Raw genomic sequence first — 13,665 nt, forward strand, 5'->3', positions numbered from 1 at the left:
GGACCCCCTGGGCCGGGCACGGGGGACCCAGGCGTCCGGGCTGGGGGAGGGGCTGCTCCAGCGAAGGGCAGAGTTAAGGGTAACCAGGAGGGGGCGTGGCCCAAAGGGGGGCGTGGTCTAAGGGAGGGGGCGAGGCCGGCGCAAGGGGGCGGGGCCGGCGAGGGGCCGCGCGGCGCCAGCGGCTCCCCCGCCCCGCCCGACGTCTCAGGGCGCGCCCCCGCGCTCCCATTGGCTGCGGCGCCGCCGACGGGCACCGGCGCGGGCCAATCAGGTGCCGGGGCGGGGCCGGCGGGCGCGGGAGCCCCCCTCCAGCTCCCCCACCCTCCCCCGGCCGGAAGCAGCGGCCCCGCCCCCCGCGGGCCCATTGGGCGGTGAGCGGCAGGGTGGCGGAAGGGGCGGGGCGGGCGCGGGTGCGCCGGCGCGCGCAGGCGCGGTGACGCGTGCGTGCGTGCCGTGCGCGCTGACGTTGCGCGGCGGCTACGGCGCCTCGGTGTGCGGCTGGCGGGGCCCGACGGGCCGCGGCGGCGGCGGTGAGTGCGAGGCCGCCCCGGGGACCGGGCCTGCCCCGGACCGGGCCCCCGGCCGACCCCCTCCGCGGCCGCGACCGTCCTGGGCCGGCCCCCTCCGGTACCGGGCCTGGGCCGGGCCCTCCCCCCGCCGGGACCGGGCCTGGGCCTGTTCCTCCCCTTTCCGGTACCGGGGTCGGGCCAGGCTCCCTCCCCTCACACCGGTACCGGCCCCTTCGCACCAGTACCGGGCCCAGACCCGCCCGTTCTCCGGGACCGCCCTGCTCCGGTACCGGGCTCCTCCCCTTACCGGGCCCGGTCCGACCCTCCTCTCCGGTAACGACCCCGCCCCGGTACCGGCCCCGGCCTGATCCCTCCTTCTCTCCGGGGCTGGGCCCGGCCTTCGTTCCCGCCCCCGATGCGGGAAGCGAAGCCACCGGGATCTCCCCGTTCATCCCCCTCCCCCCCGGGGTGGCCGGGCCCCCGTGTCGCCGACCCTCCCTGCCGGGACCCTCGGGATCCCCCCGTTCTCCCCGGAGGCCCTTCATGGTTCTGGGACCCTCGTGGTCCTGGGATGCCCGGGCCCCCCCCCGTGCTCCTGACTGGACCCCCCCAGTCCCTGGATCCCCCCAATCCCCCAGGCTGGACCCCCACAATCCTGCCCCCCCCCATTCCCCGGCCAGGACCCCCATGGTCCCGGCCCCCCCCCCTCCTGCCCCCAGGTGGGACCCCCGGACCCCCACGTCCCCCAGGCCGGGCCCCCCGCGATCCTGGGACCCCCAGGACCCCCACGTCCCTTAGGCCAATCCCCCACAGTCCTGGGGCGCCCGGGACCCCCACGTCCCCCAGGCCGGGCCCCCCCCGGTCCTGGGGTGCCCGGGACCCCCACGTCCCCCAGGCTGGGCCCCCCGCGATCCTGGGACCCCCAGGACCCCCACGTCCCTTAGGCCAATCCCCCACAGTCCTGGGGCGCCCGGGACCCCCACGTCCCCCAGGCCGGGCCCCCCCCAGTCCTGGGACCCTGGGCACCCCCACGTCCCCCAGGCTGGGTCACCCCCCGGTCCTGGGGCACCCGGGACCCCCATGTCCCTCAGGCTAATCCCCCACAGTCCTGGGGCACCTGGAACCCCCACATCCCCCAGGCTGGGCCCCCCCCCCGGTCCTGGGGTGCCTGGGACCCCCACGTCCCACAGGCCAATCCCTCGTGGTCCTGGGACCCCCGGGACCCCCACGTCCCTTAGGCCAATCCCCCACAGTCCTGGGGTACCTGGAACCCCCACGTCCCCCAGGCTGGCCCCCCCCCCGGTCCTGGGACCCCGGGGACCCCCACGTCCCCCAGGCTGGGTCCCCCCCGGTCCTGGGACCCCCATGTTCTCTGGGCTGAGACCCTCATGGCCATGGGACCCCCCCCCAATTCTCCTCCCACTAACTGGGAGCAGGTATGAGGGGGGCCACACTGGGAAAGCCTGGGGGGGGGCCGAACGGCACCCCCCAGATTATCCTGACTATATTGGGGGGCTGAACTGGCCCCCCACGCAGTCCCAGTTGCACGGGGGGGGCCGAACGGGACCCCCCTAGATTATCCTAACTATATTGGGGAGCTGAACTGGCCCCCCATGCAGGCCCAGTTGCACGGCGGGGGGCTGAACTGGGCCCCCCAGATCATTCTGAGTATATTGGGGGGCTGAACTGGCCCCCCACGCAGTCCCAGTTGCACTGGGGGGCTGAACTGGGCCCCCAACCTGGTCCCAGTTGCACTGGGGGGGCTGAACTGGGCCCCGACCTGGTCCCAGTAGCACTGGGGGGGCTAAACTGGCCCCCCCCAGCCGTTCTGGGCGGTGCCGTAACGCCGCCCCCGTCTCCGCTCTCTCCGCAGGGATCTCCGGGGCGCTCCGCGGCCGCACAGCAACACCGGGGGGGCCCGGCCGGAGCCGCGGGGGCCTCGCGCCCCCCCGCCGCACGCCCGCCCCGCTTCGGCGGCCCGCCGACTCCACGCCCGGCCCCCGCGGGGGTCGCCGCCGCCGTCGCCGCCGCGCCGAAACCATGTGAGGGGGGGCACGGCCGGGCCCGCGTCTCCTCGCCGCCGCCGCCGCCCGCTCCCACCGTTCCCACCGCTCCCGCCGCCGCCGCCACCATGATGTTCCGGGACCAGGTGGGGATCCTGGCGGGGTGGTTCAAGGGCTGGAACGAGTGCGAGCAGACGGTGGCCTTGCTCTCGCTGCTCAAGCGCGTCACCCGCACCCAGGCCCGCTTCCTGCAGCTCTGCCTCGAGCACTCGCTGGCCGACTGCGCCGAGATCCACGTCCTCGAGGCCGAAGCCAACAGCGCCGGTGAGTCCCGCGCCGGCGCCGCGCCGCCTTCCGAAACGCGCTGGCTTCGCCCGGAGAAAAGCGCAGCCCCCCCCCCCCCGGAGCGGTTTTCCTCGGGGCCGTTTGCATTCCTGGCATTCCTGGAGCCGGGCCCGGGGGTTGGGGCGCTCTCTCCCCGGAGCCGCGCGCCTCCGCCGCTTGCTTCCTTCCTGCCGCGCCGGGGAGCCCCTGGCGCTCGGCCCCGGCTCGCTTTTTTCCTGCCGGGAGAAGCTTTTCCGCCTGATGCGAGCGCCGAGCCCCCCTTGCGGCCGGCGCGCGGGGAGAAAGCAGGGGGGGGCGGCGGAAACGGCGCCAAACCGAACGCCACCGCTTCGACCTCCGCTTCCCCCCCGAGCTTTATAATTTCCCGGGCGCTGCTTTTCGGGAAGGAGGGAGGAGGAAAAGCCGGGGGGGGATCTCAGCCACCTCTCCCCCCCGCCTCCCCCCCGGCAGCCGTCATCAGCCAGTGGCCGCAGGAGCCGAAGGAGAAGGCCGTTTCGCTGCTGCTCTCGCACCTGCCGCTGCTGCAGCCCGGCAACGCCGAGGCCAAGGCCGAGTACATGAAGCTGCTGCAGAAGGTGCTCGCTTACTCCATCGAGAGCAACCAGTTCGTGGAGGAGAGCCGGCAGCTGCTCTCCTACGCCCTCATCCACCCCGCCACCACCCTGGACGACCGCAACTCCCTGGCCCTGTGGCTCGGCCACCTGGAAGAGCGCCTGGCCGGCGCTTACGGCGCCCGCGGCCGCCCCGAGGCCCCTTTCCACTCGCGCCAGGGCTCCGACGAGTGGCAGGCGCCCGGCGAGGCCGCCCTCGCCGACCTGGCGCCCGGCTGGCAGGACAAGGCGCCTCGCGAGAACGGACACTTGCCCTTCCACTCCTCCAGCTCCGTGCCCGCCGCCATCAACAGCCTCGGCGGCAACCCAGGTGAGCAGGAGGCGGGGGGGGGGGTCACCGGGAACGCGCCGTGCCGGTCCCGAGGGGATGGGGGGGAACCGGGGATGCTCCGTGACAGTCCTGGGGGGACAACGGGGCACGGAGGGTGCTGGGGACGCTCTGTGCCAGTCCCGAGGGGATGGGGGGACCGGGGATGCTCTGTGACAGCCCTATGGGGACAAGGGGACACAGAGGGCACTGGGGACACTCCGTGCCAGTCCCGAGGGGATGGGGGGGGGACCGGGGATGCTCCGTGACAGCCCTGGGGGAACAAGGGGACACAGAGGGGACTGAGGATGCTCCATGCCAGTCCCGAGGGGACAGGGGGGACTGGGGATGCTCTGTGACAGCCCTGGGGGGACAAGGGGACACGGAGGGGGGACCTAGGATGCTCCATGACAGCCCTGGGGGGACAAGAGGACTTGAGGGAGGGAATCAGAGACCCCCTGCACCAGCCCTGGTGATCTGGAGGGGACAAGGGGGACCCAGGGGGGGATCAGAGACTCCCTGCATCAACCCTGATGACGCAGAGGGGACAAGGGGGACCCAGGGTGGGATCAGGGATCCCCCACACCAGCCCTGGTGACCTGGAGGGGACAAGGGGGACCCAGGGGGGATCAGAGACCCCCTGCGCCAGCCCTGATGACCTGGAGGGGACAAGGGGGACCCAGAGGGGGATCAGAGACCCCCTGCGCCAGCCCTGGTGACGCGGAGGGGACAAGAGGGACCCAGAGAGGGATCAGGGACGCCCTGGTGACGTAGAGGGGACAAGGGGGACCCGGGGGGGGGGATCAGAGCCCCCCCCACACCATCCCTGATGACACGGAGGGGACAAGGTGTGTGTGTGTGGGGGGGGGATATCAGGGCCGCCCCGCGCCCACCCTCGTTCCCAAAACCTCCGCAGCGGATCCCGGCGCCCCCCGGGGGCGGTGGCAAATCCGGCAGTGGGGGGACACCCACGCCGTGTCCCCCCCCCCCCCGTTCTCGCCCCCGCAGCCCTGCCCTGCCAGCTGCACGCCAGCCCGCTGAAGCGCTCGCTGTCGCTGGCGCCCGGCAGCCCCCAGGCGGGCGGCGAGTGGCCCGGCGGTGACGAGCCCGGCGCCCGGCCGCCCTTCGGGCCCGGCGAGCACGCGCCCCTCTCGCCGCAGAGCAGCGTGGCCTCGTCGGGCAGCGAGCAGACCGAGGAGCCCGCCGGCGGCCGCAACACCTTCCAGGAGGACGGCAGCGGCATGAAAGGTAGCGCTCGGGGACACGGGGGACGCCCCGGGGCGCCCGCCGGCCCGCCTCACCCGCCCCGCGCGTGTCCCCGTCCCCCCTCGCAGACGTCCCGTCGTGGCTCAAGAGCCTGCGGCTGCACAAATACGCCGCCCTCTTCGCCCAGATGACCTACGAGGAGATGATGACCCTCACGGAGCATCACCTGGAGTCGCAGGTGGCTCTCCGCCCCCCCCCGGGGGGCGCGTCCCCCTTTCCGCGTCGTCCCCTTCGTGTCCCCTCCCCGTCCTCATCCTCCTCTCCCTCTGCCCGCAGAATGTCACCAAAGGGGCCCGCCACAAGATCGCTCTCAGCATCCAGAAGCTGCGCGAGAGGCAGAGCGTCCTCAAGTCGCTGGAGAAGGTGCGGAGGGGCGGCGGGGTGGCCCTGGCGTTGTCCCCAACCGCCCGCCCCGTCTCCCCCAGGCTGGCAGGGTCGCTCCTGTGTTCCCTGGGGTCCCCCCGGGTCCCTCCTGTGTTCCTGCGTTTAGCCCAGGGTGTTCCTGGTCCCCCTGGGTCCCTGGGTCCCTCCTGTGTCCCTGGTCCCGGCCCAGGGTGTCCCTGGGTCCCTCCTGTGTCCCTGGATCCCTCCTATGTCCCTGGTCCCAGCCCGGGGTGTCCCTGGGTCCCCCCTGTGTCCCTGGTCCCAGCCCGGGGTGTCCCTGGTCCCCCCTGTGTCCCTGGTCCCGGCCCAGGGAGTCCCTGGTTCCCCCCCCATGTCCCTGGGTCCCTCCTGTGTCCCTGGTTCCCCCCCTGTGTCCCTGGGGCTGGCCCGGGGTGTCCCTGTGTCCCTAGAGCTGGTCCAAAGTGTCCCTTGTCCCCCCTCCCATGTCCCTGGGGCTGGTAGAGGGTCCTTTGTGCCCCCCGTGTCCCTGGGGCCAGCCCCGGGGTGTCTTTGACCCTCCCCTGAGCCCCCCTTGTCCCCCAGTGTCCCCAGAGCTGGTACGGGGGGTCTCTGGTGCCCCCCCAGGTCCCCTTGTCCCCACCTTGTCCCCAGGGTTTTCCTGGGATGTCCCCCCCCGTGTCACATCCCCTTGTCTTCAGGGCTGTCCCCGGTCACCCCAGGTCCCTGGCGGGTCCCCGTGTCCCCCCCCCCCACCCACGTGTCCCCGTGTCCCCCCCCCGCAGGACATCCTCGAGGGGGGGAACCTGTGGACGGCGCTGCAGGAGCTGCAGCAGATCATGGTGACGCCCATCAAGGCCTTCCGGCCCCCCGCGGCGGCGCCCCCCGCGCCCCCCCCTGCCGCCACCGCCGCCGCCGCCGCCAACGGGGCCCCCGCCAAGGACCCCCCCGGGGGGGAGGCCTTCGCCCCCCACCCGGCCGCCGACGCCGAGGCCCCCGCCGCCCCCGTGCCCGAGGGCGACATCCCCGGGCAGTTCACCCGCGTCATGGGCAAGGGTGAGCGAGAGCCGCCCGGACGCCTGGGTCCCTGCCGCGGCGGGGGGGGGGGGGGGGGGGCATCCGGATGCCTGGGTCCCCTTTTGGGGGGGAGTCAGGGACTCCTGGGTCCCTTATTGAGGGATTGGGGGGGGTCCAGGGACTCCTGGGTCCCTTAATGGGGGATTGGGGGGGTCCCGGGACTCCTGGGTCCCATATTGGGGGGGGGGTCTTGGGACTCCTGAGTCCCTAAAGGGGGGATTGGGGGGGTCCCAGGGCTCCTGGGCTCCCTAAGGGGGGGCTGGGGGGAGGTTTGGGACTCCTGGGTCCTTTAATGGGGGATTGGGGGGGTCCCGGGCCTCCTGGGCTCCCTAAAGGGGGCTGGGGGGGGGTCTGGGACTCCTGGGTCCCATATTGGGGGGGGTCCAGGGACTCCTGGGTCCCTTAATGGGGGATTGGGGGGGGTCCCAGGACTCCTGGGCTCCCTAATGGGGGGCTGGGGGGGTCCCAGGACTCCTGGGTCCCATATTGGGGGGGGTCCTGGGACTCCTGAGTCCCTAAAGGGGGGATTGGGGGGGTCCCAGGACTCCTGGGCTCCCTAATGAGGGCCTGGGGGGGGTCCCAGGACTCCTGGGTCCCACATTGGGGGGGGTCTTGGGACTCCTGGGTCTCTTACTGGGGAATTGGGGGGGGGTCCCAGGACTCCTAGGTCCCTTATTGGGGGATTGAGGGGGGTCCCGGGACTCCTGGGCTCCCTAATAGGGGTCTGGGGGGGGTCTGGGACTCCTAGGTCCTTTATTGAGGGATTGGGGGGAGTCCCAGGACTCCTGGGCTCCCTAATGAGGGGCTGGGGGGAGTCCCAGGACTCCTGGATCCCTTATTGAGGGATTGGGGGGGGTCCCAGGACTCCTGGGTCCCATATTGGGGGGGGTCTTGGGACTCCTGGGTCCCTTATAGGGGGATTGGGGGGGTCCCAGGGCTCCTGGGCTCCCTAATGGGGGGCTGGGGGGGGTCTGGGACTCCTGGGTCCCTTAATGGGGGATTGGGGGGAGTCCCAGGACTCCTGGGCTCCCTAATGGGGGGCTGGGGGGGTCCCAGGACTCCTGGGTCCCATATTGGGGGGGGTCTTGGGACTCCTGGGTCCTTTAATGGGGGATTGGGGGGATCCCAGGACTCCAGGGCTCCCTAATGGGGGATTGGGTGGGATCCCGGGGCTCCTGGGTCCCTTTATGGGGAGATTGGGGGTCCCAGGACTCCTGGACTCCCTAAAGGGGGGCAGGGGGGGTCCCAGGACACCTGGGTCCCCTCCTCACCCCCCCCCCGTCCCCCCCGTTTCCCCCCCCCCCCCCAGTGTGCACCCAGCTGCTGGTGTCGCGGCCGGACGAGGAGAACATCACCGGTTACCTCCAGCTCCTCGAGAAGTGCCTGACGCACGAGGTAGGGGGGCCGGGGCGGGCTCCCGGATGCCTGGGCCCCCGCGGGGGGGTGCGGGGGGGTGCAGGGGGGTCCCGGCCCCCCCCCCTGACGCCCCCCCCCCCCCACCCCCGGCGCAGGCGTTCACGGAGACGCAGAAGAAGAGGCTCCTCTCCTGGAAGCAGCAAGTGCTGAAGCTGCTCCGGGCTTTCCCCAAGAAGGTGCCGCTCGACGTCCCCGGCTACCGGCCCCCCAAGGGGTAAGTGGGGGCCCGGGGGGGTCCCTATGTCCTTCCCCCCCCCGCCAGGGGGGTCTGGGGGTCCCCGGGGTGCCTCAGTTTCCCCCTAGGACCCTTCATGTGCCCTGCTTCCCCCCGTTCCAGGAGGTCTGGGGGGGGTGTTTCCCCCCCGGGGGGTCTTGGGCACCCCTGGGTGCCTCCTTATCCCCCGTGGGTGCCCCAGTGTCCCCCCCCCAAGTGTGTTGGGGGGGCCCTGGGTGCCTCAGTTTCCCCCCTGGAGGGGGTCTCAGGCCCCTTGGGTGCCCCAGTGCCCCCCTAAGAGTGTCAGGTTTCCCCCCGGGTGCCTCAGTTTCTCTCCTGGGGGGGTCTAGGGCCCCCCCGGGTGCTTCCTTATCCGCCTTGGGATCCCCCGGGTGCCTCAGTTTCCCCCTTGGGTGCCCCAGTGCCCCCTAAGAGTGTTTGGGGCCCCCCCAGGTGCCTCAGTTTCCCCCCCTGGGGGGTCTAGGGCCCCCCTGGGTGCCTCCTTATCCCCCTTGGGACCCCCTGGGTGCCTCACTTTCCCCCCGGGGGGGTTTGGGAGCCCCCCAGGTGCCTCCTTATCCCCCTTGGGACCCCCCGGTGCCTCACTTTCCCCCCGGGGGGGTTTGGGAGCCCCCCAGGTGCCTCCTTATCCCCCTTGGGACCCCCCGGGTGCCTCAGTTTCCCCCCGGGGGGGGTTGGGAGCCCCCCAGGTGCCTCCTTATCCCCCTTGGGACCCCCCGGGTGCCTCAGTTTCCCCCTGGGGGGGGGTTGGGGGCCCCCAGGTGCCCCTGGGGCTGGGTGGGGGGGCGTCTGGGGGTGCTGGCGCCGCCCTGACACCCCCCCCCCCGCTGTGTCCCCCCCCCAGCTGGGCCTTCGGCTCCAACTCGCTCCCCATAGCTGGCTCTGTGGGGGGGGCGGGGGGGCGGCGGGGGCAGCGCCCCTTCGCCCTGCCCCCCCGGGCGCTGCCCCCCGCCCGCCTGGGGCTCCTGGGCCCCGCCGCCATGGGGGGGGGGCCCGGACCTGCCCCCCGGCACCCGCTGGGTGGCCCCGCTGCCGCCCAGGGCCGGCAGGTGAGTGCGGGGGGGGGGGTGGTCCCGGACGCCTGGGCCCTTGGGGGTGTGTGGGGGGGTCCCAGATATTAGGGATCTGTTTGGGGGGGGGGGTCTTGGATGGTGGGGTCCATGGGGGGGTGGGGCTCCCGGACGCCTGGGTCCTTGGGGGTGTGTGTGGGGGTCCCACTTAGGGGGGGTCCTGGACACCTGGGACCTTGGGGGTGATGGGGGGGTACCGGACACCTGGGTCCTTTTGGGGGGGGGTCCCGGATGCCTGGGTCCTTGGGGGTGTGTGTGGGGGGGGTCCCAGATGCCTGGGTCCTTGGGGGGGGGGGGGTCCTGGATGCCTGGGTCCTTTTGGGGGGGGGTCCCAGATGCCTGGGTCCTTGGGGGGGGATTCTGGATGCCTGGGTCCTTGGGAGGCAATGGGGGGGGTCCCGGACACCTGGGTCCTTGGGGGTGTGTGGGGGGGTCCCATGCACCTGGGTCCTTGAGGGGGGGGTGTCCCGGATGCCTGGGTCCTTGGGGGGGGGTCCCAGCCACCTGGGTCCTCCCGGGGGGGGGGATCCCGGATGCCTGGGCCCTTCCCCACCCGCATGCAGGGGGGACACCCCATTCCTGGTGCCATTTTGGGGACCCCCCCCCGGCTGTTCCCGTGGGGCCCAGCCGCGGTGGTGGGGGGGGGGTCCCGCCAGCCCCCCTGACCCCCCCCACCCCGTGCAGAGCCTGTGGTTCGCCAACCCCGGGGGCAGTAACAGCGTGCCGGGGCAGAGCCGCAGCGCGGTGCAGCGCACCCACTCGCTGCCCGTGCACACCTCGCCGCAGGCCGTCCTCATGTTCCCCCAGGGTAGGCCGCGCCCGGACGCCTGGGCCCCTGCTGCCCGCGGGGCGGGGGGGGGAAGGGGGGGGAAGGGGGGGGCGCCCCCCGCACTCCTGCATCCCTGTGGGGGGGGGTGGAACGGCGCCCCGGACACCTGGGTCCTTGCTGGAAGGGGGGTTGTGGGGTGGCCTGGATGCCTGGGTCCCTCCTGGGGGGTTTTGGGGTGCCCCAGATGCCGGGGTCCCTCTTGAGGGGGGGGTTTGGGGTGTCCTGGACGCCTGGGCCCCTGCTGAGTAGGGTGACAGGGGGCCCGGACACTGGTGTCCCTCTTGGGGGGGGGTTGTGGGGTGTCCCGGACGCCTGGGCCCCTGCTGAGTGGGGTGACAGGCGCCCCGGACACTGGGGTCCTTCTTTGGGGGGGGGTTTGGGGTGTCCCGGACGCCTGGGTCCCTGCTGAGTGGGGTGACAGGGTGCTCTGGACACTGGGGTCCCTCTTGGGGGGGGGTTTGGGGTGCCCCGGGCACCGGGGTCCCATGGGGGCATGGGGGGGGGGGCCTGGGCACAGAGCTGTGCCCTTTGGGGGGCTTGGGGGGGTGCAGGACTCCTGGGTCCTTATTGGGGGGTTGGGGGGGTCCCAGGACTCCTGGGCTCCCTAAAGGGGGCTGGGGGGGGTGCAGGACGCCTGGGCCCCCTCTCACCGTGTCCCTTCCCCCCCCCCCGCAGAGTGCCAGCTCCCCGGCACCGACCTGGAGATCAACCCGACGCTGGAGTCGCTGTGCCTGAGCATGACAGAGCACGCGCTGGGCGGTGCGTGGGGACACGGGGGGGGGGGACACCGTGGGGACACCACGGGGACGGGGGGGACACCGTGGGGGACGGGGACACCTCGGGGACCCACAGCAGCATCGGGGAACGCGGCGGGGCGCGAGGATGGGAGGGGACACGAGGGCGCGTAGGGGGACATGGTACGCAGGGGGACGTGGCTGGGCAGGAGGAGACACGGTGGGGGGACACGGGGGCACACGGTGCATGGGGGGACGTGGCTGGGCAGGAGGGGACACGGGGTGGCACAAGGGGACATGGGGACACAGGATGGGGGACATGAGGGCACATGGGGAGATGTGGCTCGACAGGAGGGGACACAGGGTGGCACGAGGGGACACGGGACACGAGAGGATGGGGGGGCACGTGAGGGTGCACGGGGGACACGAGGGTGCACGAGGGGACACCAGGGGACACGAGGGTGCGCGGGGGGATGTGGCTCGACAGGAGGGGATAACGGGGAGGCACGAGGGGACACGGTGCGTGAGGGGGACACGATGGCATGTAGGGGGGACATGGGAGGCACCAGGGGACACGAGGGGACACGGTGGCACGCGGGGGGACACGGGGGAGCACCAGGGGACACGAGGGCGCACAGGGGGGTGACACGCGTCCCCCCCGCCACCCTGACGCGTCCCCGTCCCCCCCAGACGGCACAGACAAGACCCTCGACCATCTGACGGCGCCGCCGCCGCCTCCCTCCTCGCCGCTGCCCCGCCGTTATTGCCCCCCCTCTCCCCCCCCCGGGGTGTCACGGGGCAAACGGGGGCGCCATCACCCCCCCCCCCCGGCGTGACACCCCCCCCCCAGCCCAGAGCCCCCTCCCCGCCCCGGGGGGGGCATCAAGGACCCCCGAAATGGGGGCTAAGGGGGGGGGGGAATTTGCCCCCTCACGGGGGGGGATTTACCCCCTCGGGGGGGGGATTTGCCCCCCCCGGGGAGGGGGAACCAGGGGCAAATTCCCCCCCCAGGCTGGGGGGTGCGTTAGGGGCCCCCCCCAAAATCCCTGGCGACTGAGGGGCTCCCGGGGGGGGGGGGGAGGCTGATGAATTTGCCCGGGGGGGGGGCCAGTTGCAAGGTGGGGGGGGGGGGTGCGAGGTGCGCGCACACGCGTGTGCGACGCGTGCAAACACTACAGGGGGCGGGGCTTGCACGGGGAGGGGCGTGGCGGGGGCGGGGCTCTCCCGGGCCCTTTTTTGTTGTTGGTTTTTTTTTTGGTGTTTAACCTTTTTTTTTGTTGTTTTTTTTTTTAAAACCCCCCCTTTTTTTTCGGCCTTTTCTCTTTATTATTATTATTATTATTATATTAATATTATTTGCCCCGGCGGGAGCAGCTCCCCCGTGTTTTTTTTTTTGTTTTTGTTTTTTTGGGGGGAGGGGGCCCCGGTTTTAGGTACACGTCGCCGCCCCCCCCCTCAGCCCCCCCCCAGCTTCGGTACAGCCCCGCCGCCCCCCCCCCCCCTTTGTACACGTAGCGCCGCGGCCCTCGAGATAGAAACGTTATTTTAGATACATTTTATTATGAATAACTTTTGTTATGACTATGGCTGTAACCATGACTACGTTATTAAAGAGAAACACAACAAACCGCCGCTGCCCCGAAACGGCCTCTTTTCGCCCCGAATCGGGGCTGCGAGCCGCCGGAGCCTCCCCGGCGCCCGGCCTCAGTCGCTGGAGGAGTCGGAGGCGTCGCTGGGGCTCTCGTCGTCCGAGGCGTCGCTGGGGCTGAGGCGGGGGCTCCGCGGGGGCCCCCCCTCGCTGCCGCCCCCCTCCGACTCTTCCTCCTCCTCCTCCTCCTCCTCCTCTTCCTCCTCCTCCTCCTCTTCCTCGTCGTCGTCGCTGCCGAAGATCTCCTCCTTGTCACGGGCGGCCCGGGCGGCGTCGGCGCTGCCCCCCCCGGCGGCCCCCCCTGCCGCCGCCGCTTCGGCCTCGTCCTCCTCCTCGTCCTCGTCCTCCTCGTCGCTGCGGGCCGAGCCCCCCCGCTCGCTGCCGCTGCCCGAGCCTTCGGCCTCCTCCTCCTCCTCGTCCTCCTCCTCGCCGCTGGCCGCCCCTTCGCTCTCGCTGCCCTTCTCCCGCTCCTCGTCTGCGCCGGGGGGGGGGTTTTGGGGGGGGGGGTGAGTATGAAACACCCCCCCATCCCCAAGGACCCCATACCCCAATATTGCCCCCTTCCAGGGGGGAGCAGGACCCCCAACTGCCCCCCCCCAGGGGGAGAAGGGAACCTCAGTTGCCCCCCCGGGGCAGATAGCATCTCCAATTGCCCCCCCCCCCAGAGAGCATGGGACCCCCCCAACTGCCCCCCCCGGGCAGAAATAAATCCCCCAACTGCCCCCCCCCAAAAAGGACCCCCCCCAACTGCCCCCCTAGGGGAAATCAGACCCCCAATTACCCCCCCCGGGGGGGGAAATGGGGCCCCCAACTGCCCCCCCCCACCCCGATACCTGAGCCTGGCGCCTCCTTCTCCGTCTCTAGCTCTTCCTCCTCCTCTTCCTCGGGCTCGTGGTTCTCCAGTTGGGCCCGGCGCGCCTCCTGGAGGGTGTGTGGGGGGGGGTTATCAGCCCACCCGGATGCCTGGGCCCCTCGCCCGGCTTGGGGGGGGTCACGGGGGGGGGGTCCCGGCGCCTACCTGGGCCTCCAGCTCCTTCTCGTTCATGTCGCGGTGCTTCACCACCAGCACCGCGTTGGTGCCCGACTGCACCCCGGCCTTGGCCCGCCGCTTGCTCAGCCGCACCCTGGGGGGGGCCGGGGGGTGTCAGGCACCCCCGGGACCCCCCCAAACCCCCAGGGATCCCCCCGAACCCCCAGGGATCCCCCCAGATCTCCGGGGATCCTCCCCGGGTCTCCCAGAGCTTGTGCCAGCCCCCTTGGCCATGCGGGGACC

General features: G+C 72.3%; 2 protein-coding genes across 2 annotated transcripts in view; one reads left to right on the forward strand and one right to left on the reverse strand.

The window, feature by feature from the left end:
• Window positions 1-450: 450 nt before the first annotated feature.
• SAMD4B (sterile alpha motif domain containing 4B) lies at window positions 451-11,580 on the forward strand. The gene is made up of 13 exons (XM_067314392.1): window positions 451-530; window positions 2,383-2,836; window positions 3,308-3,778; window positions 4,784-5,023; window positions 5,110-5,219; window positions 5,318-5,404; window positions 6,169-6,439; window positions 7,770-7,855; window positions 7,972-8,090; window positions 8,956-9,160; window positions 9,866-9,989; window positions 10,686-10,769; window positions 11,435-11,580. Exons 2-13 carry the CDS (start codon window positions 2,641-2,643, stop codon window positions 11,578-11,580), a joined length of 2,139 nt encoding a protein of 712 aa, XP_067170493.1. The 5' UTR covers window positions 451-530; window positions 2,383-2,640.
• A 704-nt stretch (window positions 11,581-12,284) lies between these two features.
• Window positions 12,285-13,665, reverse strand: part of PAF1 (PAF1 homolog, Paf1/RNA polymerase II complex component) — a 104,912-nt gene continuing 103,531 nt past the window's right edge. Inside the window, 3 exon segments of the mRNA XM_067314540.1 lie at window positions 12,285-12,867; window positions 13,226-13,313; window positions 13,411-13,516. Of these exon segments, the coding sequence (XP_067170641.1) occupies window positions 12,449-12,867; window positions 13,226-13,313; window positions 13,411-13,516 (613 nt within the window). The 3' untranslated portion in view covers window positions 12,285-12,448.

Source organism: Apteryx mantelli, chromosome 35 (genome assembly GCF_036417845.1).
Source record: "Apteryx mantelli isolate bAptMan1 chromosome 35, bAptMan1.hap1, whole genome shotgun sequence".
In the NCBI taxonomy this organism is placed as follows: Eukaryota; Metazoa; Chordata; class Aves; order Apterygiformes; family Apterygidae; genus Apteryx; species Apteryx mantelli.

Bases quoted from the DNA above. Each gene is read 5' to 3' on its own strand.
- SAMD4B (XM_067314392.1), top strand. From the start codon at position 2,641: ATGATGTTCCGGGACCAGGTGGGGATCCTGGCGGGGTGGTTCAAGGGC. The intron at 5,220-5,317 runs GTGGCTCTCCGC...CTCTGCCCGCAG, and splicing joins AGCATCACCTGGAGTCGCAG to AATGTCACCAAAGGGGCCCG. The intron at 6,440-7,769 runs GTGAGCGAGAGC...CCCCCCCCCCAG, and splicing joins CACCCGCGTCATGGGCAAGG to TGTGCACCCAGCTGCTGGTG.